A 26,979-nucleotide genomic window follows, 5' to 3' on the forward strand; every position below is an offset into this window, starting at 1 on the left:
ACACACATGTCCCCTGGCAAACACATGTGTCTGCCCCTTGACACATGCCACAGCACACACACATCCCACTGACACACACCCTGGCACACACACAGATGTCCCCTGATGCACAGCCTGGCACATACACACTGACACAGATCCCAGCCCCAGCCTTGCTTCCAGACCCCCCCCACCAAGCCCTCCCAAGCAACATCTTCACCCCTCCCATCTCCTCCCAGCCTATGCCCTCCCCAGCACCTTCCCCAACTTCCTCCTCCTCCCTCCTGCCTCCTCCCATCCTTCCCAGGCAAGGACAGGATTGCAGCAACCCCCCAAGAACCCCAGGAAGCCCCTGAGGCCGGGTAGTGCAGGGGCACAGACCTGCTGAGCCTTCAGGTGGCACCGGGTGCAGAGGCAGGGGCAGAGCGACCTTCACTGCTGGTGGCTGCAGAGCAGGAGATGCAGTGGTGAGCTGGGCAGCGATGGTGAGGTGGGCAGCAGTGGTGAGGTGGTCAGCGGTGGTGAGCTGGGCAGCAGTGGTGAGCTGGGCAGCGGTGGTGAGCTGGGCAGTGATGGTGAGCTGGGCAGCAGTGGTGAGCTGGGCAGCAGTGGTGAGGTGGGCAGCAGTGGTGAGCTGGGCAGCAGTGGTGAGGTGGTCAGCGGTGGTGAGCTGGGCAGCGGTGGTGAGCTGGGCAGCGGTGGTGAGCTGGGCAGCGATGGTGAGGTGGGCAGCAGTGGTGAGCTGGGCAGAGATGGTGAGCTGGGCAGAGATGGTGAGCTGGGCAGCGGTGGTGAGGTGGTCAGCAGTGGTGAGGTGGTCAGCAGTGGTGAGCTGGGCAGCGGTGGTGAGGTGGGCAGCGATGGTGAGCTGGGCAGTGATGGTGAGGTGGGCAGCAGTGGTGAGCTGGGCAGTGATGGTGAGGTGGTCAGCAGTGGTGAGCTGGGCAGCGGTGGTGAGCTGGGCAGCAGTGGTGAGGTGGGCAGCGGTGGTGAGGTGGTCAGCAGTGGTGAGCTGGGCAGCGGTGGTGAGCTGGGCAGCAGTGGTGAGCTGGGCAGCAGCGGTGAGCTGGGCAGTGATGGTGAGCTGGGCAGAGATGGTGAGGTGGGCAGCAGTGGTGAGCTGGGCAGAGATGGTGAGCTGGGCAGAGATGGTGAGCTGGGCAGCGGTGGTGAGGTGGTCAGCAGTGGTGAGGTGGTCAGCAGTGGTGAGCTGGGCAGCGGTGGTGAGGTGGGCAGCGATGGTGAGCTGGGCAGTGATGGTGAGGTGGGCAGCAGTGGTGAGCTGGGCAGTGATGGTGAGGTGGTCAGCAGTGGTGAGCTGGGCAGCGGTGGTGAGCTGGGCAGCAGTGGTGAGGTGGGCAGCGGTGGTGAGGTGGTCAGCAGTGGTGAGCTGGGCAGCGGTGGTGAGCTGGGCAGCAGTGGTGAGCTGGGCAGCAGCGGTGAGCTGGGCAGTGATGGTGAGCTGGGCAGAGATGGTGAGCTGGGCAGCGGTGGTGAGCTGGGCAGCGGTGGTGAGGTGGGCAGCAGTGGTGAGCTGGGCAGCAGTGGTGAGGTGGTCAGCAGTGGTGAGCTGAGCAGCAGTGGTGAGCTGAGCAGCGGTGGTGAGCTGGGCAGCGGTGGTGAGCTGGGCAGCGATGGTGAGCTGGGCAGCGACGGTGAGCTGGGCAGCGGCCGCAGGCTGCACCGAGGGCTCAGCACGGGCTCAGCCAGGAGGTGAAGAACCAGGGTGCTGGCTGCTGGGCGAGTTAAATAAGGGGCTCTGCCCATGGCACTGCGTGGGTGGGCGAGAGGAGAGCTGCCAATGGGGGCTGTGGTGGTACCCACCCCCCCTTCCCCTCCCCACACACACCCTGCAGCTTCACGCCCACGCAGGCACCGTGACACCAGCACCCGTTACACACGAAGAGTCACACCGTGCCACCAGCGCTCCCACGCAGCCACGCCGGCTCCTGCCAGCCCCCCACCGCGCTGCTGTGCCCTGTGGTAGGGGGTTGGCATGGAGGCACCGTGCCCACGCAGCCCCCCATGGCCCCTCCTGGCGCTGCGGACAGGGAGCAGGGGGACACGCACGCGCCCGGGCACGGCGTGGCACGTGTGGGGGACACAGGGATGGCATCTGGGGGGGACACAGGGATGGCATCTGGGCTGTGTGTAGGGGACACAGGGATGGCGTCTGGGCTGTGTGGGGGACACAGGGATGGCATCTGAGCTGTGTGTGGGGGACACAGGGATGGCATCTGGGCTGTGTGTAGGGGACACAGGGATGGCGTCTGGGCTGTGTGTGGGGGACACAGGGATGGCATCTGGGCTGTGTGGGGGACACAGGGATGGCATCTGGGCTGGTGTGGGGGACACAGGGATGGCATCTGGGCTGTGTGTAGGGGACACAGGGATGGCATCTAGGGGGGACACAGGGATGGTGTCTGGGCTGGGTGGGGGACACAGGGATGGCATCTGGGCTGTGTGTGGGGGACACAGGGATGGCATCTGGGGGAGACACAGGGATGGTGTCTGGGCTGTGTGGGGGACACAGGGATGGCATCTGGGGGAGACACAGGGATGGTGTCTGGGCTGTGTGTGGGGGACACAGGGATGGTGTCTGGGCTGGGTGGGGGACATAGGGATGGCATCTGGGGGGGACACAGGGATGGCATCTGGACTGTGTGTGGGGGACACAGGGATGGTGTCTGGACTGTGTGTGGGGGACACAGGGATGGCATCTGGGGGGGACACAGGGATGGTGTCTGGGCTGTGTGTGGGGGACACAGTGACAGTGTCTGGACTGTGTGTGGGGGACACAGGGATGGCGTCTGGGGGGGACACAGGGATGGCGTCTGGACTGTGTGTGGGGGACACAGGGATGGTGTCTGAGCTGTGTGGGGGACACAGGGATGGCATCTGGGGGGACACAGGGACGGCATCTGAGCTGTGTGGGGGACACAGGGATGGCGTCTGGGGGGGACACAGGGATGGTGTCTGGGCTGTGAGTGGGGGACACAGGGATGGCATCTGGGGGGGACACAGGGATGGTATCTGGACTGTGTGTGGGGGACACAGGGATGGCATCTGGGGGGACACAGGGATGGCATCTGGGCTGTGTGTGGGGGACACAGGGATGGCATCTAAGGGACACACAGGGATGGTGTCTGGGCTGGTGTGGGGGACACAGGGATGGCATCTGGGCTGTGTGGGGGACACAGGGATGGCATCTGGGGGGACACAGGGACGGCATCTGAGCTGTGTGTGGGGGACACAGGGATGGCATCTGGGCTGTGTGTAGGGGACACAGGGATGGCATCTAAGGGACACACAGGGATGGTGTCTGGGCTGTGAGTGGGGGACACAGGGATGGCATCTGGGGGGGACACAGGGATGGCATCTGGGCTGGTGTGGGGGACACAGGGATGGTGTCTGAGCTGTGTGTAGGGGACACAGGGATGACATCTGGGCTGTGTGGGGGACACAGGGATGGCATCTGGGCTGTGTGTAGGGGACACAGGGATGGCATCTGGGGGGGACACAGGGATGGTGTCTGGGCTGTGAGTGGGGGACACAGGGATGGCATCTGGGGGGGACACAGGGATGGCATCTGGACTGTGTGTGGGGGACACAGGGATGGCGTCTGGACTGTGTGTGGGGGACACAGGGATGGTGTCTGAGCTGTGTGGGGGACACAGGGATGGCATCTAAGGGACACACAGGGATGGTGTCTGAGCTGTGTGGGGGACACAGGGATGGCATCTGGGGGGACACAGGGACGGCATCTGAGCTGTGTGGGGGACACAGGGATGGCGTCTGGGGGGGACACAGGGATGGTGTCTGGGCTGTGAGTGGGGGACACAGGGATGGCATCTGGGGGGGACACAGGGATGGCATCTGGGGGAGACACAGGGATGGTGTCTGGACTGTGTGTGGGGGACACAGGGATGGCATCTGGGGGAGACACAGGGATGGCATCTGGGCTGTGTGTAGGGGACACAGGGATGGCATCTGGGGGAGACACAGGGATGGTGTCTGGACTGTGTGTGGGGGACACAGGGATGGCATCTGGGCTGTGTGTAGGGGACACAGGGATGGCATCTGGGGGAGACACAGGGATGGCATCTGAGCTGTGTGTGGGGGACACAGGGATGGCATCTGGGGGGGACACAGGGATGGTGTCTGGGCTGTGTGGGGGACACAGGGATGGTGTCTGGGCTGTGTGGGGGACACAGGGATGGCATCTGGGGGAGACACAGGGATGGCATCTGGACTGTGTGTGGGGGACACAGGGATGGTGTCTGGGCTGTGTGGGGGACACAGGGATGGCATCTGAGCTGTGTGGGGGACACAGGGATGGCATCTGGGCTGTGTGGGGGATACAGGGATGGCATCTGTGGGGGACACAGAGACGGTGTCTGAGCTGTGTGGGGGACACAGAGACGGCGTCTGAGCTGTGTGGGGGACACAGGGACGGCATCTGAGCTGTGTGGGGGACACAGGGATGGCGTCTGGGCTCTGTGCCGGGCGGGCACAGCTGCTGCTGCTCTGCAGAGGGGCTTTGGGAGGTGTTTCAGCACAGCAGGGACCTGCTGGGCTCTCACCACACACACCATGCACAAGTGTGTTCATCCACACACACACACAACTCCACACACACACGTGCCCACATGCCCTGCCCAGCTCCCCCAGCCCCTCACCGGGGCTCCTGGCCTGCTGGCTGATGTGGGGGGAACACATCTACCCTGCTGCAGCAGCCCCAGGCCCAACCCCCCCAGCGCTGCCTTTCCCCAGCCCCATCTGCAACCCCAACATCAGCCCCACCAGCACCAGCCTGACTCAGCCTCCTGGGAGCCTGGGCTCCATCCTGCATCCTTCTTCCCATCTCTGCCCCCTCACCCTTGCCCGTGGGGGGGATGCTGCAGAGATGAAAGATGGGGAGGAAAAGTCGGGGGAGGGGGAACCCCAACAAGTGAGAGGCAGCAACTTCAGGAGGAGCAACAGGCGGCTGCGGCAGCTCACGCGGCAGCGCAGCCCGGGGCAGGGCAGCATCTGCAGCGCCGGCCACGTTCATTAAATCGGAGCTTGGCCAAAGCGAAGCCTAATTAATTAATAACACCCTACTTTGTGCGGTGCCGAGTGAGACGCAGCCGCGAAGCTCTGCGGTGCCCCGGGGCTGCCCGCGGGTTTGTTTACGGCTCTGTCACCCCCTGAAAAGAGGGGGGAGGAGGAGGAGGAGGAGGAGGAAGGAAGGGAGAGGGAAGGTCCCAGCGCTGGGACGTGACACAGCCCACAGCGGGAAAGGAGGGGGAAGCCCTGGGAGCTGTCGTGTGCCTCTCGTGCATCCACACACACGTGCCCCCCCCCGCATGCACGGGCTGCCCGGGTGCCCTGGCACATGTGCCCACACATTCCACCCCCCTCCCCGCCTCCCCCTCGCCCCCCTGCCCCGTGCACGACGAAGCGCGGCGATGCTCCGGTGCCCACCCAGAGCTGGTGCCGATGCTGACGTGATGGGGACTTGTCAGCTCCCAAAGGTACCGCGGGTGACGTGTGGGGATGGGAAAACAACCCTTGATGAGTGCGGGAGGGAAAAGGCCGGGGGGGGGTGTGGGGGGGTGTTGGGGGGAGTGGGAGCTGTGCCAGGACCCCGCTGCCCTGGGGGGCTGCAGGACTAGCAGAGGTCACACAGGACCTGGGCAGCAGCTGTGGCACCGGGGCTGGGCAGCAGCTCCTCTGTGTCCCCCTGCTCTGCTCTGGTCCCCAAATGCAGCACCAGCAGAGGCTGGGTGGCACCCCAGAGAGGGCTGCAGGGGTGCAGCTGGGTGAGGAGGGGGGAGGGCAGGAGAGGTGGGGGTGGGCAGCGCAGGCAGGCGGGTGCCAGGGACCTCACGTGCCAACCAGCTGCAGCCACCCTGAAATTGCCTCTGCAGCAGAGGCAGAGCGAGCCGCTTTCCCACTTAATGGCAAAAGTGGCCGCAATTTGGGGCCGTTCCAATCGCTGCCGAGCCCGGCGGCGGCTGCAGACAGGCGGCAGGAGGAGAGGGAGGGGGGCGGGAGCTGGGCAGTGGGAGGGCTGCATCCCCGCGTGTGCCAGGGGCATCCAGCCCCAGGGCTACCCTGCTCCAGCGCGGTGGCAACACGGCACCAGTGAGCCCCCTGCCCTGTGTGCAATGGGGGGCACCCACTGCTGTGTTGTCTGTCGTGGGGGGCATCCACTGGGACTCTGCTCATCATGGGGGGCATCCACTGGGACCCTGCTCATGATGGGGGGTACCCACTGAGACCCTGCCCATCATGGGGGGCATCCACTGAGACCCTGCCCATCATGGGGGGCATCCACTGCTGTCTATCGTGGGGGGCATCCACTGGGACCCTGCCCATCATGGGGGGCACCCACTGAGACCCTGCCCATCATGGGGGACACCCACTGAGACTCTGCTCATCATGGGGAGTACCCACTGAGACCCTGCCCATCATGGGGGACACCCACTGAGACCCTGCCCATCATGGGGGGCATCCACTGCTGTGTTGTCTATCATGGGGGGCACCTACTGGGACCCTGCCCATCATGGGGGGCACCCACTGAGACCCTGCCCATCATGGGGGGTACCCACTGCCATGTTGCCATCATGGGGGGTACCCACTGAGACCCTGCCCATCATGGGGGGCATCCACTGCTGTGTTGTCTATCATGGGGGGCACTCACTGAGATCCTGCCCATCATGGGGGGCACCCACTGAGACCCTGCCCATCATGGGGGGCACCCACTGCCATGTTGCCATTGTGGGGGGCACTCACTGAGACTCTGCTCATCACAGGGGGCACTCACTATGACCTTGCCCATCATGGGGGGCACCTACTGCCACATTGCCATTGTGGGGGGCACCCATTGCCACATTGACTGTAAGGGGGGGCACCCAATGCCATGATGCCAGCATGAGGGGCACTCACTATGACCTTGCCCATCATGGGGGGCACCTACTGCCACATTGCCATTGTGGGGGGCACCCATTGCCACATTGACTGTAAGGGGGGGCACCCAATGCCATGATGCCAGCATGAGGGGCACTCACTGTGACCTTGCCCATCATGGGGGGTACCTACTGCCACATTGCCATTGTGGGGGGCACCCATTGCCACATTGACTGTAAGGGGGGGCACCCAATGCCATGATGCCATCATGGGGGGCACTCACTGTGACCTTGCCCATCATGGGGGGCACCCACTGCCACATCACCCATCACGAGGAGCACCCACCACCACACCATTTGTTTAATGGCTTTGCAGCAACTTCTGGGTGGTGGAAGGAGCCACAAACGACAGGAGGGGACAGGGATGCCAGTAGGGGGTGGGAGGGGAAAGTGGGGGGCTCTCAATGTGAGTCGGGGGGTCCCCTCAGTGCACCAGAACCTCCATCTTGTGGCTGCCCTTCTTCTTGCAGACGGGGAGGTCGCTGCCAGCCTTGGCTGACTCCACCACGGTGATGGCCACATCGCCCTTCTGGAAGCGGGTGGAGAACCTGGGGAGGGGAGAGGAGCAAGGGAGGGGAGAGGGAGGGGCTGGGACACTGCGACCCCTCCCCAATTTCTGCCCAATGAGCTGGTGCACTCAGGGGCTGCAGCCCCCAGCCCTCAAGCTCCCCCCACACGGATCACGCTGCCCCTTATTAACCCCACCCCCAGTTAACCCTCCCCTTGCCACTCCCCCCGTACTGGTCGGTGATGTGCAGGGGCAGAGCCTGGTTGCTGGTGTCCATGAGGGTCTGGTGCAGGCGGCTGACGAGCTCGATGAGGTGCTCACTGATGAGCAAGAAGTCGCCCTTGGCCCCCACTGTGGAGCTCTGGGGAGAGAATGAGGAGGGGTCCTTGTGAGGGGCACCAAGGGCAGGGTCCTGCAGCTGGGGAGGAACCAGCCCAGAACCAGCCCAGGCTGGGGGTGAGCTGCTGGAGAGCAGCTGTGGGACAGGGCCCTGGCAGTGCTGGGGGGCAGCAAAGGGAACGTGGGGCAGCAACGTGGGCTGGTGGGCAAGGAGCCAATGGCAGCCTGGGGGGCATGGAGAGAGTGTGGGCAGCAGGGCCAGGGAGGTTGTGCTGCCCCTCTGCTCTGCCAGAGCTGGGGAGGCCTCAGCTGGAGTCCTGGGGCCAGTGCTGGGCTCCCCAGCTCCAGAGGGACAGGGAACTGCTGCAGAGGCCAGTGCAGGGCACTGAGATGATCAGGGCACTGGAGCATCTTCCTTATGAGGAAAGGCTGCAGCCCTGGGGCTGTTCAGCCTGGGGAACAGAAGCCTGAGCTCAGGGGCACCTTGTTAATACTTAAGAAGTACCAGGCTGCCCAGGGAGGGAGTGGAGGCTCCTTCCTTGGAGCTCTTCAAGACCCACCTGGACACGTTCCTGTGTGACCTGACCTAGGTGGGAGCTGCTTCTGCAGGGGGTTGGGCTGGATGAGCTCTAAAGCTCCCTCCCAACCCTCACCATGCTGTGAGTCTGCTAAAGGGTGTCAGGAGACTGAGGTGACATTTCCTTGCTGGGGTGGCCAGTGGCAGGACAAGGGGTGATGGGCACAGGCTGGGACACAGCAAGTGCCCCTGGCCCAGGAGGAGCAAGTCCTTTGGTGCTGAGCTGAGGGAGCCCTGGCCCAGGCTGCCCAGGGAGGGTGTGGAGGCTCCTTCTCAGGAGGTTCCCAACCCCCCCTGGACACATTCCTGTGCCCCCTGAGCCAGGGGAAGCTGCTGGAGCAGGGGCTGGGGCTGGAGCAGCTCTGCAGGGCCATTCCCACCCCTCCCTTGTGAGATTCTGTGGGTCAGTCCCTCCAGGATTCCCCCCCTCCAAGCCCCCAGGTACCTCCTTGAGGTGCAGGGCCAGGAAGCCATCAGAGAAGCGGGTGACAGACACGCTGTGGATGTCACTCAGGCTCAGCACAGTCTTGGGCTGTGCAGCCTTGGGCTCAGCCAGCACCAGATGCTCAGTGGTCAGCAGCAGCAGCCGCGGCACCGTCTGTGGGCAGGGAGAGGGGGTCAGTATCCCCCTCCTGCACCTTCTCATGGCAGCAGGGCTGTAAAGGAAGGGACTCACCTTGCCACTGGCTCTGTTCACCTTCCTCACGCTGTCAGCCATCACCAGCTTGTCCTTGGCCACGGCATAGAGCTTCTGGTACTTGGGGTTCTGTGTCAGCCCCAGGTACTCGCCTCGGAAGGGCTGCTGCAGGCTGGGGATGGCCATGGAGGGTGTCAGCAGCATTGCTACGCTCCCCCACCCACCCTGGCAGCCCCCTGGCGCTGGCACCTTTTGGAGTAGAGTGTCTTCTTGTCCTTGAAGAGCTCACTGGCGTGGAGCTTGACCTGCAGCAGAGCCCTGCGCTGCGGTGCCAGCTGATCCCGGTACTTCTTGCACTGCCAAGGGATGGGGTGAGTTGGTGCTGCTGAAGCCCCTTGGCTGGCACTGACATCCCCATCTCACTCCCTGCTCTCACCTTCCAGCGGCAGAAGATGCTCCTCAGCTCCTGGTTGGCATCAGCCAGGAACTTGTATGGTGCAGGAGGCCACGTCTTGTCCATCACCGACAGCGGTGGCAGGTTCGTCTGCAGCCCCAGCAGGAACTTCCGTACCTGGGGGTGGCAACGTGGCTTGTGTCACAGAGAGTGTGGCCACAGGAGCAGGGCAGGGATTGTCCCCCTGTGCTGGGCCCTGGGGAGGCTGCAGCTCCAGGGCTGTGTCAGTGCTGGGCCCCTCACTCACTGCCACAGGGACACTGAGGGGCTGCAGCGGGGCCAGAGCCGGGCACAGAGCTGGGGAAGGGGCTGGAGCACAAGGGGCTGGGGAGGGGCTGAGGGAATGGGGGTGTTGAGGCTGGAGAAGAGGCTGAGGGGAGACAGGAGCCCTCTCTGACACTCCCTGACAGGAGGCTGCAGGGAGCTGGGGTCGGTCTCTGCTCCCAATAGGACCAGGGGAAAGAGACTGGAGTTGTTCCAGGGGAGGTTGAGGCTGGAGCTGAGGCAGAACTGTTTCCCTGAGAGGGGTTTCAGCCCTGTGCCAGGCTGCCCAGGGAGCTGGGGCAGTGCCCAGCCCTGGAGGGATCCCAAAGCTGTGGGGTGAGGTGCTGAGGGGTCAGTGCTGGGCTGGGCAGGGTGAGGGCAGGGCTGGGGCTGCAGCAGCTTTAACAACCAGAATAACTCTCTGATCCTATGATAACAAGGTGGGGAGTCAGGGGGATCCCCAGTCCAGCCCCAGTGATGGGGGGCTGGGGAGGTGCCATGTCCCCTCTCCCCCAGCCCCACTCACCAGCTGCCGGTAGATGAAGTTGGCCAGGCGGTTGCTGGCAGTGGAACGGAAATACCTCCTGTACTTCCTACGGACCTGCCCGAGACGGCTGTCAGTGGCCATGGGGACACAGGACCTCAGCACCCCCTCCTGCTCCCAGCCCCCTTCCCCAAGGACACACATCTCCCTCTCCATCCCATCCCATCCCATCCCATCCCACCCCATCCTCACCCCATCCCATCCCATCCCATCCCATCCCATCCACATCCCATCCCATCCCATCCCATCCCACCCCATCCCCATCCCATCCCATCCCATCCCATCCCATCCCATCCCACCCCATCCCATCCCATCCCATCCCATCCCATCCCATCCCCACCCCATCCCACCCCATCCCACCCCATCCCATCCCATCCCAACCCCATCCCATCCTCATCATCATCCTCATCCTCATCCCAATCCCATCCAATCCCATCCCATCCTCATCATCATCATCTTCATCCCAATCCCAACCCCATCTCCACCCCCATCCCATCCCATCCCATCCCATCCCACCCCATCCCATCCCATCCCATCCCATCCCATCCCATCCCATCCCCAGCGAAGACTGCAGCTGGTCCAGCCCGACAGGGTGGGCAGGAGCCAGGGTGGGCAGGAGCCAGGGTGGGTGTGCAGACAGACAGACAGCCCTGGACACAGCATCCTGGACAGCAGGACAGAGGCTGTGTTACCTGGAGGCCCCGCCAGTGAGCAGCGATGGTGGCAGCAGCCGCGTGACGCCGACGCTGCAGCTTCAGCTCCCGGAGGAGCCGACGAGACTATGGGGGGTGAGGAGAGCCCGGGGAGCCCAGGGTGAGGAGCCACCAACACAGATAGGGAATGAGAGAGAGAGGAGGAGGCAGGAGAGAGGCAAAGATGGGGAGAGGGCACAAGGAGCCCTCCCAGCCCTTCCCAGACACACGACCCCGCATCCCCCTTGCCCAGCCCCTCACCTTCCAGCCCCGTGCGTACGCCTGAAGGATCAGCGCAGACCTCTTTGTCTGCTTGTACCTGTTCTTTTGCTGGAGTGGGGAGAGTGAAGTGAGTTGTGGGGGGATGTTGGGAGAGCCAGGAGACCTCACCCAGGGGCAGAGGAGCCTCCTCCCCGCAGTTCCTCACCGCGTGGCCCCGGAACCAGGCGGAGATGACGATCTGGCTCTTGCGCATCAGCCTGAACCGCGTCCGGCAGCGCCAGCCCCGAAAGCTCGACTGGATGAGGGTGACGAGCTGGGCCACCCTCTCCTGGCGCTTCTGCTCCAGGTCAAAGAGCTGGGGACAAGCAGGGACAAGTGTAGAGTGAGTACCAGGACCCCCAGCCCTGACCCACCTGCGGGGGCTGTGGTGTGACCCGGGGCAGATTCAGAGCCACTGAGATGAGCTTGGGGCCACCAGCAGGTCTCAGGGATCCGTGTGGGGTTGGCACATGCTTTGGGTCTGTGCCACAGACTCCATCCAACAGCCTGGGAATGGCTGGCAAACAGAAGTGAGCAGGGTGCTGGCAGCCCTCCCCTGCTGCCCCCCAATAGGTGCCCCATGAGCCTGGAGCTGAGGCTGAACTGTGTCCCTGAGAGGGGTGTCAGCCCTGTGCCAGGCTGCCCAGGGAGCTGGGGGAGCCCCCAGCCATGGAGGGACCCCAAAGCCGTGGGGTGAGGTGCTGAGGGGTCAGTGCTGGGCTGGCTGAGGGCAGAGCTGGGGCTGCAGCAGCTTCAAAGGGCTTTGACAACCCAAATGCTTCTGATTCTGAGGGGAAAAGTGGGGGTTGATGAGGTTTTGAGGGAGAACAAAGTGGAGTTTGGAGGGAAAAGGCAGAGGTTTGGGGGGCTTGTGAGGGAAAAGGGGTTCAGTGGGGTTCTGAGGGAAGATGTGGGGTGGAGCTGAAAGAGAAAAGGGGGGGGTGGAGTTTTGAGGGGAAAATGGAGTTTTGGTGGAGTTTTGAGGGAGAAAATGGAGTTTTGGTGGGGTTTTGAGGGAGAAAGTGAGGGTTTGGTGGAGTTCTGAGGGGAAAGGTGGAGATTTGGTGGTTTTAAAGGGAAAAAGTGGGGCTTTGGTGGACTTCTGATGGCAAATGAGTGATGAATGATAAGACAAGAGGAAAGGGGCTGGAGTTGCCCCAGGGGAGGTTGAGGTTGGAGCTGAGGCAGAACTGTTTCCCTGAGAGGGGTGTCAGCCCTGTGCCAGGCTGCCCAGGGAGCTGGGGGAGCCCCCAGCCATGGAGGGACCCCAAAACCATGGGGTGAGGGCTGTGGGTCAGTGCTGGGCTGGCTGAGGGCAGAGCTGGGACTGCAGCAGCTTCAAAGGGCTTTGACAACCCAAATGCTTCTGATTCTGAGGGGAAAAGTGGGGTTTGATGAGGTTTTGAGGGAAAACAAAGTGGAGTTTGGAGGGAAAAGGCAGAGATTTGGGGGGCTTGTGAGGGAAAAGGGGTTCAGTGGGGTTCTGAGGGAAGATGTGGGGTTTTTGGTGGAGCTGAAAGAGAAAAGGGGGTGGTGGTGGAGTTTTGAGGGGAAAATGGAGTTTTGGTGGGGTTTTGAGGGAGAAAGTGAGGGTTTGGTGGAGTTCTGAGGGGAAAGGTGGAGATTTGGTGGTTTTAAAGGGAAAAAGTGGGGCTTTGGTGGACTTCTGATGGCAAATGAGTGATGAATAATAAGACAAGAGGAAAGGGGCTGGAGCTGCCCCAGGGGAGGTTGAGGCTGGAGCTGAGGCAGAACTGTTTCCCTGAGAGGGGTGTGAGCCCTGTGCCAGGCTGCCCAGGGAGCTGGGGGAGTGCCCAGCCCTGGAGGGACCCCAAAGCCGTGGGGTGAGGTGTCACCTGGGGCAGATTCAGAGCCACCGAGACGAGCTTGGGGCCACCAGCAGGTCTCAGGGATCCGTGTGGGGTTGGCACATGTCAGGTCAGGGTCCTGCTACCCCCAGCAGCCCAACTGCCCCATAGAGGGAGGGTCTCCACCCCCATCCCCAGGACTCACGGTGCGTGGCGAGCGGATAAAGATCTTGGTGTGGCCAAAAGCCAGTTCCTCGGGGGAAAACGCCAGGTCCGCCAGCAGCGCCTCAGCCCCCTCCCTGCAGCGCAGCGTGAGACGGGGCTGGTCAGAGCCCTGCAGCCCCCTCAGGCCGGGGTAGGGGGCACCACATGCACCTACAGCCTTTGCCCAGCCCCTACCTGTCAGCGCCGGCCCAGCGGGGCCAGGTCCGGGGGCTGAGCATCTTGTACCGCTCCAGGAAGGAGCCGTAGGGCTGTCGGAAGGCGTAACCCGCCCGTCGCACCCGCACGTTCTCCATCAGCCCCAGGTACCGGCTCTGCGCCAGCACCAGCTCCGGAGTGAACAGCATCGCGGTTTTGGTCTCGTTGGGTTTGATGCACCTGCAGAGGGCAGCGACGGGCTGCGGTGGGCTGAGGGGAGGGAGGAGGGTCCTGGCGGTGCCAGGGCAGGGGGCTGCGGCTGCCCCTCGGGGGGCGGTACCTGATGTAGTTGGGGTTTTTGGAGTAGAGGTTCTTCATCAGGGTTGCCACTGAGGCTTTGAACTGGAAGCCTGCGCTGGGGGGCAGCTTGAGGGACGCTTTGTGGGGGTCTCCTTCGGGGAAGAGGGAGCGCAGCAGCGCGTGGCGAGCAGCCCACATGGCTTGTGACAGGTCACGGAACAGCAGGTCGTTGTTCTTCTCAATGAAGCCCCTCACGTTGTAGGTCACCTGAGGCACAGGAGAGGAGTCAGCACGGGATGGGAGGAGGTTCAGGGGCTCTGTGCCCATTCCCAGGGGTCCTGGCTGCCCTGGCTGGGGCTGGTGGGTGTTGGCAGACCTTGCCGGCGTAGTGGTGGATGCGGAAGCATTGCGCTGGCAGACTGGCATCCGTGACCCGCCGGGCGTTCTGGGTCTCTTTGCTCTCATAGTGCTTATGGGTGGCAAAGAGTTGGTTGAGCTTGGTGAGGAAGGTGTCATCGTTGACCACGCCAGGTCTCAGGCACTCCTCATCCAGCATGGCCAGGATGCCACGTTGGCTCTGTGCCGTGATGGGCAGCGTCACCACAAAGCAGCTCCGTTCAACCAGGGCTCTGCTCAGCCCAAGCTCACGCCAGCTGTGATGGGAGGTGCTGGGACTCCAAGCTCAGCACAAGGGGGTAACTCACGTTTTCAATCAAGTTGCAGATGATGCCGTTGTCAAAGAACTCCACTGGGGTCCACTTGATGCCCTGGGAGCAGATGAGGGTCAGACACAATGATCCCCCCAGCCAGGGATCCCCCCCCCGAGCTGATGTGGGGCAGGAACTGGATGTCCGGCCACAGGGACAGGGATCCTGAATCCTTCCCTGCCTTCCTGCTATTGAATCTGCTCCCAGCAGGGAGTGGGGTGAGGGAGGGATGTGCTGCAGAGTTGTCTCCAGCACTTCCCCACAGAAGGGTCACATCCAGCCCAGCCCAGCCCAGCCCAGGGGGTACCTCTCGGACATATTCCTCCTGCTCCTCCTTCAGGGTCATGAGGATGAAGATCTGCTGCAGCTTCTCATTGCAGTAGTTGATGATGAATTGCTCAAAGCTATTGTCCTGTGAGAGAAGGCTCCTACGTGGCAGGTTGTGCCCAAGCCCCCAGCCCTGCCCCACATCTCACCTGCTGCCCCCCATACCCCTCCCCAGCACCACTCCTGGGAGCATTCCCCCTGCACCACTCACCTGGAAGATCTCAAAGCCATAGATGTCCAGGACTCCCATCACCTTCCTCTGCTTGCCTGGCTTCACCTGAGGAGTCAGCAGGGTGCTGAGCTGTGTCCTGGCCCCGTGTGGGGTGGGAGTCCAGGGTCCCAGCTGGGAAGGACCCAACCACACTCACCTGGATGCTGATGTTGATGCGATTCACCAGCCAGTCGAAGAGGCGGCTGTAGATGTTCTTGGCCAGCGCATCCCGGCCGTAGTAGCCCTATGGAGAGGGAAGAGGGGGCTCAGGCAAGCTCCTGGGAGGCTGCTGAGCATCACCCCCATGGCAGGGGACAGCTCTGCTCACCTGGGGAACGCTGAGGCTGGTGAGCACCATCTCATCCCGTGCCTTCACTGTGCGGGAGCACAGCGCCTGCTCCAGCACGCTGGGGTCCAGCCCGATGAGCTCACAGATCTCCCGCAGCTCTGTGTGGGGAGGCAGCAGTGCCAGGGCTGAGTGAGGGGGGGAACCAAGCAGGGAACCCCCACACCAAGCTCATCCCCTTCCCTACCCTGTGGCTCAGCGATGCTGCAGGACTCCATCCCACTGGCCTGGTAGCTGCTGCTCAGCTCCACGTTGCCCAGCTTGAGCACCACGGCCGTCACCTCCAGGAGCTCCTTCATCTCCTCAGCTGAGAAGCCAATGACCTTCATGGCATCCTGGGGATGGGCACGAGCAGCTCAGGGGGATGGGGCCAGCCTCAGTATTATTTTGGGGGGTGGGCTTTCATGGATTCCTGCCCTCCCCCCCCCCCAGGCCCCAGCTGGCTGTACCTGCATGGTGTGGAAGTTGGCAGCATCATCCACGCCGGGGAGGCTGGAGCTCTCCCGGTTCAGGTAGCCGTAGTGCTGGCAATCCTGGCGGAGCTTCAGCTGCTCTGAGGGGGTGGGAAGCAGCAGCTCAGTCCATCTGCAACCCCCTTCTCCAAGTGCCCCAGCCCACCCTGAGCCCCGGCTCTGAGGGGCTGCAACGTACGGAGCAGTTGCGCCGAGCCCCCGGCCAGGAGCTGGTAAAAGATGTGGAAGTTCCTCTCGCCCTTCACGTGCCGGACGATGCGGGACTTCTCCAGCAGGTCTGGGGGCAGGGGCAGTGTGGGGGGCAGGGGCAGTGTGGGGGGCAGGGGCAGTGTGGGGGGCAGGGGCAGTGTGAGAGGGCAGGGGCAGTGTGGGGGGCAGGGGCAGTGTGAGAGGGCAGGGGCAGTGTGGGGGGCAGGGGCAGTGTGGGGGGCAGGGGCAGTGTGGGGGGCAGGGGCAGGGTCGGGGGCAGGGGCAGTGTGGGGGGCAGGGGCAGTGTCAGGGGGCAGGATCAGTGTGGGGGGCAGGGTCAGTGTGGGGGGGCAGGGGCAGTGTGGGGGGCAGGATCAGTGTCGGGGGGCAGTGTCGGGGGGCAGGGTCAGTGTGGGGGGCAGGGTCAGTGTGGGGGGCAGGGTCAATGTGGGGGGGCAGGGTCAGTGTGGGGGGCAGGGGCAGTGTGGGGGGCAGGGTCAATGTGGGGGGGCAGGGTCAGTGTGGGGGGGCAGGGTCAGTGTCGGGGGGCAGTGTCGGGGGGCAGGGGCAGTATGGGGGGGCAGGGTCAGTGTCAGGGGGCAGGATCAGTGTGGGGGGCAGGGGCAGTGTGGGGGGCAGGGTCAGTGTGGGGGGGCAGGGTCAGTGTCGGGGGGCAGTGTCGGGGGGCAGGGTCAGTGTGGGGGACAGGGGCAGTGTGGGGGGCAGGATCAGTGTGGGGGACAGGGGCAGTGTGGGGGGCAGGGTCAGTGTCGGGGGCAGGGTCAGTGTGGGGGGCAGGGGCAGTGTGGGGGGCAGGGGCAGTGTGGGGGGCAGGGTCAGTGTCGGGGGGCAGTGTCGGGGGGCAGGGGCAGTGTGGGGGGCAGGGTCAGTGTGGGGGGGCAGGGTCAGTGTGGGGGGCAGGGGCAGTGTGGGGGGCAGGGTCAGTGTGGGGGGCAGGGTCAGTGTCGGGGGCAGGGTCAGTGTGGGGGGCAGGGTCAGTGTGGGGGGCAGGGGCAGTGTGGGGGGCAGGGTCAGTGTCGGGGGGCAGTGTCGGGGGGCAGGGGCAGTGTGGGGGGCAGGGGCAGTGTGGGGGGCAGGGTCAGTGTGGGGGGGCAGGGGCAGGGTCGGGAGCAGGGTCAGTGTGGGGGGGCAGGGGCAGGGTCGGGGGCAGGGGCAGTGTGGGGGGCAGGGTCAGTGTGGGGGGCAGGGGCAGTGTGAGAGGGCAGGGGCAGTGTGGGGGGCAGGGGCAGTGTGAGAGGGCAGGGTCAGTGTGAGAGGGCAGGGGCAGTGTGGGGGGCAGGGGCAGTGTGGGGGGGCAGGGGCAGTGTCGGGGGGCAGGGTCAGTGTGGGGGGACAGGGGCAGTGTGGGGGGCAGGGTCAGTGTGGGGGGCAGGGTCAGTGTGAGAGGGCAGGATCAGTGTGGGGGGCAGGGTCAGTGTGGGGGGACAGGGGCAGTGTGGGGGGCAGGGTCAGTGTTTGGGGGCAGGGGCAGTGTGGGGGGCAGGGTCAGTGTGAGAGGGCAGGATCAGTGTGGGGGGCAGGATCAGTGTGGGGGGACAGGGGCAGTGTGGGGGGCAGGATCAGTGTTTGGGGGCAGGGGCAGTGTGGGGGGCAGGGTCAGTGTGAGAGGGCAGGATCAGTGTGGGGGGACAGGGGTAGTGTGGGGGGCAGGATCAGTGTTTGGGGGCAGGGTCAGTGTGGGGGCAGGGTCAGTGTCAGGGGGCAGGATCAGTGTGGGGGGCAGGATCAGTGTGGGGGGCAGGGGCAGTGTGGGGGGCAGGGGCAGTGTGGGGGGCAGTGTGGGGGGCAGGGTCAATGTGGGGGGCAGGGGCAGTGTGGGGGGGCAGGGTCAGTGTGGGGGACAGGGGCAGTGTGGGGGGGCAGGATCAGTGTGGGGGGCAGGATCAGTGTGGGGGGCAGGGGCAGTGTGGGGGGCAGTGTGGGGGGCAGGGTCAATGTGGGGGGCAGGGGCAGTGTGGGGGGGCAGGGTCAGTGTGGGGGGACAGGGGCAGTGTGGGGGGCAGGGGCAGTGTGGGGGGGCAGTGTCGGGGGGCAGGGGCAGTGTGGGGGGCAGGGGCAGTGTCGGGGGGCAGGGGCAGTGTGGGGGGCAGGGTCAGTGTCAGGGGGCAGTGTCGGGGGGCAGGGTCAGTGTGGGGGGGCAGGGTCAGTGTCGGGGGGCAGGGTCAGTGTGGGGGACAGGGGCAGTGTGGGGGGCAAGGGCAGTGTCGGGGGGCAGTGTCGGGGGGCAGGGTCAGTGTGGGGGGGCAGGGTCACTATCAGGGGGCAGGGTCAGTGTGGGGGGCAGGGTCAATGTGGGGGGGCAGGGTCACTATCAGGGGGGCGGCAGAGCCCAGCCCCCCTCCCCAGGGACTCATCATACTCACAGTTGCTAATGACCCCTCCCAGGGGCTCCCCTTTGAAGTCAAACTCCACGTCCATGTACTTGCCCTGGGGCGGGGCTGGGCTCAGGGTGCGGGGCGCAGCTCCCCCGAGCCCCGCACGCGTCCGGCCCCGGGGGGCTCCGCGCAGCCCCGGCCGCTCCCGCCCCGCTCCCCGCGGCTCCCGGGACACTCACGAATCGCGAGGAATTGTCGTTGCGGACGGTCTTGGCGTTTCCAAAGGCTTCGGTGTGGGATGGGGGAAGGAAAAGGGGGTTACAGTGTGGGGCGGGGGGCTGCGCTGAGCCCCCGGGGGAGGGCGCGGGGTGCGGGGTGCGGGTTCTTACCCTCCAGCACTGGGTTGGATTGCAGGAGCTGCTCCTTCACCTTGTCCACCTCCTCCCCTTTGCTGCACACCGCCGCCACGTAGGACATCACCAGCTTGCTGGCCTCTGCGAGCGAGGGGCGGTGGGTGCTGGGGTCACGTCTGCCCAGCCGTGAGCCCCCCGCAGGCCCCCGCATCCCCCCGCAGCCTCCCGCATCCCCCCGCATCCCCCCGCATCCCCCCGCAGCCCCCGCAGCCCCTCGCAGCCCCCGCAGCCCCCCGCAGCCCCTCGCAGCCCCCCACAGCCCCCAAAGCCCCCCGCAGCCCCCCGCATCCCCCGCAGCCCCCCGCAGCCCCCCGCAGCCCCCCGCAGCCCCCCGCAGCTCCCGCAGCCCCCCGCAGCCTCCCGCATCCCCTGCAGCCCCCGCAGCCCCCCGCATCCCCCCGCATCCCCCCGCAGCCCCCGCAGCCCCCGCAGCTCCCACAGCCCCCAAAGCCCCCCGCAGCCCCCCGCATCCCCCGCAGCCCCCCGCAGCCCCCCGCATGCCCCCGCATCCCCCGCAGCCCCCAAAGCCCCCCGCAGCCCCCCGCAGCTCCCACAGCCCCCAAAGCCCCCCGCAGCCCCCCGCATCCCCCCGCAGCCCCCCGCATCCCCCGCAGCCCCCGCATCCCCCCGCATCCCCCCGCAGCCCCCGCAGCCCCCGCAGCCCCCGCAGCTCCCACAGCCCCCCGCAGCCCCCGCAGCCCCCGCAGCCCCCGCAGCCCCCGCAGCTCCCGCAGCCCCCCGCAGCCCCGGCTCTACCTGTCTTGCCGGCGCCGCTCTCGCCGGTGATGAGGATGCACTGGTCCCTGTCCCGGTCCCGCAGCGAGCGGTAGGCATCGTCGGCGATGGCGTAGCTGGGGGCGAGGAGGGGTTAGGAGGAGGCCGGCAGGATTCGGAGCCCCCCGTTAACGGCCCCTCCCCACAGACCCTCGGGCTCGCCCAGGGCTGAAGCCTTGTGGAGGGTGCAGGGAAGCGCCGGCTCCCCGTGCTCACATGTGCGGCTTCACGGCGAAGAAGTTGCAGTTGTGGTACTCCTGCACCTTCTCGGGGGTGTAGATGGGCAGGGGGCTGTAGGGGTTCACCGAGATCAGCACCTCCCCGATGTATGTCTGTGGGGAAGCAGGGCAGTGTGGGGCAGCAGGACAGTGTGGGTGCAGGGCCAGGAGCCCTGGTCCTGGTGCCCCCCACCACTGCCCCCTATCCCACTCCCATGCCAGCACATGCCCCAGTAAGACCCAGCTCAGATCCTGATGCTCCCCAGCCCCCAATCCTGTTCCCATGCCAGCCCATGCCCCAGTAAGACCCAGCTCAGCTCCCAGTGCCCCCAGCCCATGCCAGCCCATGCCCCAGTAAGATCCAGCTCAGATCCCAGTGCCCCCAGCCCCTATCCCACTCCCATGCCAGCCCATGCCCCAGTAAGATCCAGCTCAGATCCCAGTGCCCCCAGCCCCATGTCCCACTCCCATGCCAGCCCATGCCCCAGTAAGACCCAGCTCAGATCCTGATGCTCCCCAGCCCCCAATCCTGTTCCCATGCCAGCCCATGCCCCAGTAAGACCCAGCTCAGCTCCCAGTGCCCCCAGCCCATGCCAGCCCATGCCCCAGTAAGATCCAGCTCAGATCCCAGTGCCCCCAGCCCCTATCCCACTCCCATGCCAGCCCATGCCCCAGTAAGATCCAGCTCAGATCCCAGTGCCCCCAGCCCCATGTCCCACTCCCATGCCAGCCCATGCCCCAGTAAGGCCCAGCTCAGATCCTGGTGTTCCCCAGCCCCCAATCCTGTTCCCATGCCAGCCCATGCCCCAGTAATACCCAGCTCAGATCCCAGTGCCCCCAGCCCCTATCCCACTCCCATGCCAGCCCATGCCCCAGTAAGGCCCAGCTCAGATCCCAGTGCCCCCATCCCCTATCCCACTCCCATGCCAGCCCATGCCCCAGTAAGACCCAGCTGAGATCCCAGTGCCCCCAGCCCCTGTCCCACTCCCATGCCAGTCCATGCCCCAGTAAGACCCAGCTCAGATCCCAGTGCTGCCCAGCTCCCTATCCCAGTCCCATGCCAGCCCATGCCCCAGTAAGACCCAGCTGAGATCCCAGTGCCCCCAGCCCCAGTCCCATGCCAGCCCATGCCCCAGTAAGACCCAGCTGAGATCCCAGTGCCCCCAGTCCCATGCCAGCCAATGCCCCAGTAAGACCCAGCTGAGATCCCAGTGCCCCCAGTCCCATGCCAGCCCATGCCCCAGTAAGACCCAGCTGAGATCCCAGTGCCCCCAGTCCCATGCCAGCCCATGCCCCAGTAAGACCCAGCTGAGATCCCAGTGCCCCCAGCCCATGCCAGCCCATGCCCCAGTAAGACCCAGCTCAGATCCCAGTGCCCCCAGTCCCATGCCAGCCCATGCCCCAGTAAGACCCAGCTGAGATCCCAGTGCCCCCAGTCCCATGCCAGCCCATGCCCCAGTAAGACCCAGCTGAGATCCCAGTGCCCCCAGTCCCATGCCAGCCCATGCCCCAGTAAGACCCAGCTGAGATCCCAGTGCCCCCAGTCCCATGCCAGCCCATGCCCCAGTAAGACCCAGCTCAGCTCCCAGTGCCCCCAGCCCATGCCAGCCCATGCCCCAGTAAGATCCAGCTCAGATCCCAGTGCCCCCAGCCCCATGTCCCACCCCCATGCCAGCCCATGCCCCAGTAAGACCCAGCTCAGCTCCCAGTGCCCCCAGCCCATGCCAGCCCATGCCCCAGTAAGACCCAGCTCAGCTCCCAGTGCCCCCAGCCCATGCCAGCCCATGCCCCAGTAAGACCCAGCTCAGATCCCAGTGCCCCCATCCCCTATCCCACTCCCATGCCAGCCCATGCCCCAGTAAGACCCAGCTCAGATCCCAGTGCCCCCATCCCCTATCCCACTCCCATGCCAGCCCATGCCCCAGTAAGACCCAGCTCAGATCCCAGTGCCCCCAGCCCATGCCAGCCCATGCCCCAGTAAGATCCAGCTCAGATCCCAGTGCCCCCAGCCCCATGTCCCACCCCCATGCCAGCCCATGCCCCAGTAAGACCCAGCTCAGCTCCCAGTGCCCCCAGCCCATGCCAGCCCATGCCCCAGTAAGACCCAGCTCAGCTCCCAGTGCCCCCAGCCCATGCCAGCCCATGCCCCAGTAAGACCCAGCTCAGATCCCAGTGCCCCCATCCCCTATCCCACTCCCATGCCAGCCCATGCCCCAGTAAGACCCAGCTCAGATCCCAGTGCCCCCATCCCCTGTCCCACCCCCATGCCAGCCCATGACCCAGTAAGACCCAGCTCAGATCCTGATGCTCCCCAGCCACCAATCCTGTTCCCATGCCAGCCTATGCCCCAGTAAGACCCAGCTCAGATGGAGATGCTCCCCAGCCCCCAATCCTGTTCCCATGCCAGCCCATGCCCCAGTAAGGCCCAGCTCAGATCCTGGTGCTCCCAGCCCCCAATCCTGTTCCCATGCCAGTCCATGTCCCAGTAAGACCCAGCTCAGATCCTGGTGCTCCCAGCCCCCTATCCCATTCCCATGCCAGTCCATGCCCCAGTAAGACCCAGCTCAGATCCCAGTGCCCCCAGCCCCGTGTCCCTCCCCCATGCCAGCCCATGCCCCAGTAAGACCCAGCTCAGATCCTGATGCTCCCCAGTCCCTAATCCTGTTCCCATGCCAGCCCATCCCCCAGTAAGACCCAGCTCAGATACCAGTGCTGCCCAGTCCCCTATCCCACTCCCATGCCAGCCCATGCCCCAATAATACCCAGCTCAGATCCCAGTGCCCCCATCCCCTGTCCCACCCCCATGCCAGCCCATCCCCCAGTAAGACCCAGCTCAGATACCAGTGCTGCCCAGTCCCCTATCCCACTCCCATGCCAGTCAATGCCCCAGTAAGACCCAGCTCAGATCCCAGTGCCCCCAGCCCCATGTCCCACCCCCATGCCAGCCCATGCCCCAGTAAGACCCAGCTCAGATCCCAGTGCCCCCAGTCCCATGCCAGTCCATGCCCCAGTAAGACCCAGCTGAGATCCCAGTGCCCCCAGTCCCATGCCAGTCCATGCCCCAGTAAGACCCAGCTGAGATCCCAGTGCCCCCAGTCCCATGCCAGCCCATGCCCCAGTAAGACCCAGCTCAGATCCCAGTGCCCCCAGTCCCATGCCAGCCCATGCCCCAGTAAGACCCAGCTGAGATCCCAGTGCCCCCAGTCCCATGCCAGCCCATGCCCCAGTAAGACCCAGCTGAGATCCCAGTGCCCCCAGTCCCATGCCAGCCCATGCCCCAGTAAGACCCAGCTCAGATCCCAGTGCCCCCAGTCCCATGCCAGCCCATGCCCCAGTAAGACCCAGCTGAGATCCCAGTGCCCCCAGTCCCATGCCAGCCCATGCCCCAGTAAGACCCAGCTGAGATCCCAGTGCCCCCAGTCCCATGCCAGCCCATGCCCCAGTAAGACCCAGCTCAGATCCCAGTGCCCCCAGTCCCATGCCAGCCCATGCCCCAGTAAGACCCAGCTCAGATCCCAGTGCCCCCAGTCCCATGCCAGCCCATGCCCCAGTAAGACCCAGCTCAGATCCCAGTGCCCCCAGTCCCATGCCAGCCCATGCCCCAGTAAGACCCAGCTCAGATCCCAGTGCCCCCAGTCCCATGCCAGCCCATGCCCCAGTAAGACCCAGCTCAGATCCCAGTGCCCCCAGTCCCATGCCAGCCCATGCCCCAGTAAGACCCAGCTCAGATCCCAGTGCCCCCAGTCCCATGCCAGCCCATGCCCCAGTAAGACCCAGCTCAGATCCCAGTGCCCCCAGTCCCATGCCAGCCCATGCCCCAGTAAGACCCAGCTCAGATCCCAGTGCCCCCAGTCCCATGCCAGCCCATGCCCCAGTAAGACCCAGCTCAGATCCCAGTGCCCCCAGTCCCATGCCAGCCCATGCCCCAGTAAGACCCAGCTGAGATCCCAGTGCCCCTAGTCCCATGCCAGCCCATGCCCCAGTAAGACCCAGCTGAGATCCCAGTGCCCCCAGCCCCGTGTCCCGCCCCCAGCTCCCTATCCCATTCCCATGCCAATCCCCTGGCCCAGTAAGACTCAGCTCAGATCCCAGTGCCCCCATCCCCTATCCCACTCCCATACCAGTCCATGCCCCAGTAAGACCCAGCTCAGACGGAGATGCTCCCCATCCCCTGTCCCACTCCCATGCCAGCTCATGCCCCAGTAAACCCAGCTCAGATCCCAGTGCTGCCCAGCTCCTATCCCACTCCCATGCCAGCCCATGCCCCAGTAAGACCCAGCTCAGATCCTGATGCTCCCCATCCCCTGTCCCACTCCCATGCCAGCCCATGCCCCAGTAAGGCCCAGCTCAGATCCCAGTGCTGCCCAGCTCCTATCCCACTCCCATGCCAGCCCATGCCCCAGTAAGACCCAGCTCAGATCCTGATGCTCCCCAGCCACCAATCCTGTTCCCACACCAGCCCATGCCCCAGTAAGGCCCAGCTCAGATCCTGGTGCTCCCAGCCCCCAATCCTGTTCCCATGCCAGTCCATGCCCCAGTAAGACCCAGCTCAGATCCCAGTGCCCCCAGTCCCATGCCAGCCCATGCCCCAGTAAGACCCAGCTGAGATCCCAGTGCCCCCAGCCCCGTGTCCCACCCCCATGCCAGCCCATGACCCAGTAAGACGCAGCTCAAATGGAGATGCTCCCCAGCCCCTGTCCCACTCCCATGCCAGCCCATGCCCCAGTAATACCCAGCTCAGATGGAGATGCTCCCCAGCCCCCAATCCTGTTCCCATGCCAGCCCATGCCCCAGTAAGGCCCAGCTCAGATCCCAGTGCCCCCATCCCCTATCCCACTCCCATGACAATCCCCTGGCCCAGTAAGACCCAGCTGAGATCCCAGTGCCCTCAGCCCCGTGTCCCACCCCCATGCCAGCCCATCCCCCAGTAAGCCCCAGCTGAGCTCCCAGTGCCCCCAGCCCCTGTCCCAGTCCCATGCCAGCCCATGCCCCAGTAAGCCCCAGCTCAGCTCCCAGTGCCCCCAGCCCCATGCCAGCCCATGCCCCAGTAAGACCCAGCTGAGATCCCAGTGCCCCCAGCCCCTGTCCCACTCCCATGCCAGCCCATGCCCCAGTAAGACCCAGCTCAGCTCCCAGTGCCCCCAGTCCCATGCCAGCCCATGCCCCAGTAAGCCCCAGCTGAGCTCCCAGTGCCCCCAGTCCCATGCCAGCCAATGCCCCAGTAAGCCCCAGCTCAGCTCCCAGTGCCCCCAGCCCCATGCCAGCCCATGCCCCAGTAAGACCCAGCTGAGATCCCAGTGCCCCCAGCCCCTGTCCCATTCCCATGCCAGCCCATGCCCCAGTAAGCCCCAGCTCAGCTCCCAGTGCCCCCAGTCCCATGCCAGCCCATGCCCCAGTAAGCCCCAGCTGAGATCCCAGTGCCCCCACTCCCATGCCAGCCCATGCCCCAGTAAGCCCCAGCTGAGCTCCCAGTGCCCCGTGCCCGGTGCCCACGTAGATGTCCTTGCGCCTGAAGCGCTCCTGCAGCGTCCGCAGCAGCGACTCCTCGGTGAGCGGCTCCAGCAGCACCAGGTCTCCCACTGCCGCCGTGTCCAGCAGCGAGGTGCTGACTTCCATGGCCAGGAGGCTCTGGGGCAGCTGGGGCACAGCAGGTGAGGGGCTGCAGCCACAGGCCTGCAGCCCCTTCCCAAATCAACCCCCTCCCAGCAGCTCCTGTGCCCCTGGTTGCTTCTCCCCCTCACCCTTAGAGGTCCAAGGGGGAAGCCTCAGCACTCAGGGAAGCACAGATCTGAGCTGCAAAGCCTGAAGCAGCAGCTGAGCTCAGCACAGGGCAGGGCAGGATGCGGCCCTTGGCCAGCAGGATCTTGGCTGCTCCCTGCCCCTGCTGTGCCCAGATCCCTGGGGGGGGAGGATGAGCGCCAAGGCACCAAGGGCTGGCACCAAGGGCTCCTTCCCAGGGCACCCTGGCACCCCCTGTGCTGAGGATGTGGGGGCAGGAACGGGGCAGGATGCTGTGCTGAGCAAGTGGGGACCCAGCCAGGAAATGTGGACACCTGGATCCTATTCTTGGGGCAGGGACAAACTCAGCCTCCGCTTCCTCCCTCCTTCCTGGCAGGGAGGGGACAGGGCAGGGGGAGCCCAGAGCCCCCAAGAGGCACTGTGCTGCTTTCACCCAACCCCACCACTCACCCTCACCTGCCTTCAGCCAGAGCTGTGCTCCCCAGGGTGATCTTCACCCTCAGTTTACAGCCTGGGCGTGGGGCTGTAAACCCAACCCCGCTGTAAACCCCGTGGTGCCTGGGGAAAGTTCAGCAGCAAGGACATGGGCAAGGTTGGGCCAGTGGGGTGATGGAGGTGGCTCTACCTGGAGCCATCAGCCTCCAGAGAAGACAGTGGAGCCCCTCAAGGCTTGCTGCAGCCTTCCCCATGCAGGACACCGGCCCCAAGACCCCTGAGCTGCTCAATGTGAGACCCCAGGGGGAGAACACAACAGAGCCCCCTCCCCTTCCAGCTCCAGGGGGACCCTGGGCTCGCCCCAGTCACCCCTTCCCTTGGGTGGGAGGTCTCAGAGCTTCCCATACCCCACAGCCTGGGGTGTCCCAGGGTGGGGGCTGTGAGGACAGGGTCCTTCCAGCCAGCCCTGGGGTGCTGGGGGGTGCTTCAGGCTTGGGGCTGAAGGGTCCTGCAACTCACCTCCCAGAGGCAGCTCAGCAGCTCCTGGTGTGGCTTCAGCTGGGGCTGCCTGGGAGCCGTGGGGCTGAGCCCAGCCCAGCACCCGGTGCTGGCTCAATCCAGCCCACAGAGGGGCGGAGGGGTCCCAGGGCCCTCCCTCAGGGCACTGCGCCTGCTCACAGGGGGGGAAACTGAGGCACAGAGCGCAGCAGGGAAGTGGCTCCAGCCCTGAGAGGCTGCTGCTGCTGTGCTCCCCTCCCTGCCCTGGCAGATCCAAGCAGGAACAAGCAAAGAAAGTCACTTGGAGGCGAGCAAACAAAGGGAGCTTCCTCCCAGGGCTGCGGGAAAGCAGGGCAAGGTACAGGGCTGGCAGAGCCCGTGGTGCCCCTGGGGAGAAAGCCACAGCACTGCCAGGGCTCTAGTGGCCAGTCTGCCTTTGTTCTGGGGCTGCCACTGGGAACCCAGCACCCAGGAGCCTGTTGTTTGTCCCCCAAGCTCCTTGGCAGAGTGAGGTCCCATGGGCAGAGAAGCCAGAGCCAAGGATGAGCCCTGGGGTTGCTGCAGGACACACAAAGCTCATCACCCACCAGATACATCTTTATTGAATCAGTCTTGAAGCATCTTTAACAAACAGAAG

General features: G+C 65.0%; 1 protein-coding gene across 1 annotated transcript; it reads right to left on the bottom strand.

Moving 5' to 3' along the window:
- Nucleotides 1-7,246: 7,246 nt before the first annotated feature.
- On the bottom strand, nucleotides 7,247-26,614 carry MYO1A (myosin IA). Its single transcript, XM_062015458.1, has 29 exons — nucleotides 26,364-26,614; nucleotides 25,164-25,307; nucleotides 19,669-19,784; nucleotides 19,435-19,529; nucleotides 18,655-18,759; nucleotides 18,505-18,551; nucleotides 18,314-18,377; nucleotides 15,919-16,017; nucleotides 15,717-15,820; nucleotides 15,455-15,602; nucleotides 15,250-15,368; nucleotides 15,079-15,165; nucleotides 14,922-14,987; nucleotides 14,691-14,795; nucleotides 14,381-14,443; nucleotides 14,053-14,253; nucleotides 13,717-13,943; nucleotides 13,416-13,616; nucleotides 13,222-13,315; nucleotides 11,375-11,524; nucleotides 11,209-11,277; nucleotides 10,948-11,034; nucleotides 10,238-10,312; nucleotides 9,430-9,564; nucleotides 9,243-9,349; nucleotides 9,033-9,165; nucleotides 8,802-8,954; nucleotides 7,674-7,801; nucleotides 7,247-7,480 (listed from the first exon to the last, which is right to left on the bottom strand). The coding sequence occupies exons 2-29, from the start codon at nucleotides 25,284-25,286 to the stop codon at nucleotides 7,357-7,359; spliced, it is 3,225 nt and encodes a 1,074-aa protein (XP_061871442.1). The 5' UTR covers nucleotides 25,287-25,307; nucleotides 26,364-26,614; the 3' UTR covers nucleotides 7,247-7,356.
- Nucleotides 26,615-26,979: the final 365 nt, after the last annotated feature.

Source organism: Colius striatus, chromosome 26 (genome assembly GCF_028858725.1).
Source record: "Colius striatus isolate bColStr4 chromosome 26, bColStr4.1.hap1, whole genome shotgun sequence".
Taxonomy (NCBI): Eukaryota; Metazoa; Chordata; class Aves; order Coliiformes; family Coliidae; genus Colius; species Colius striatus.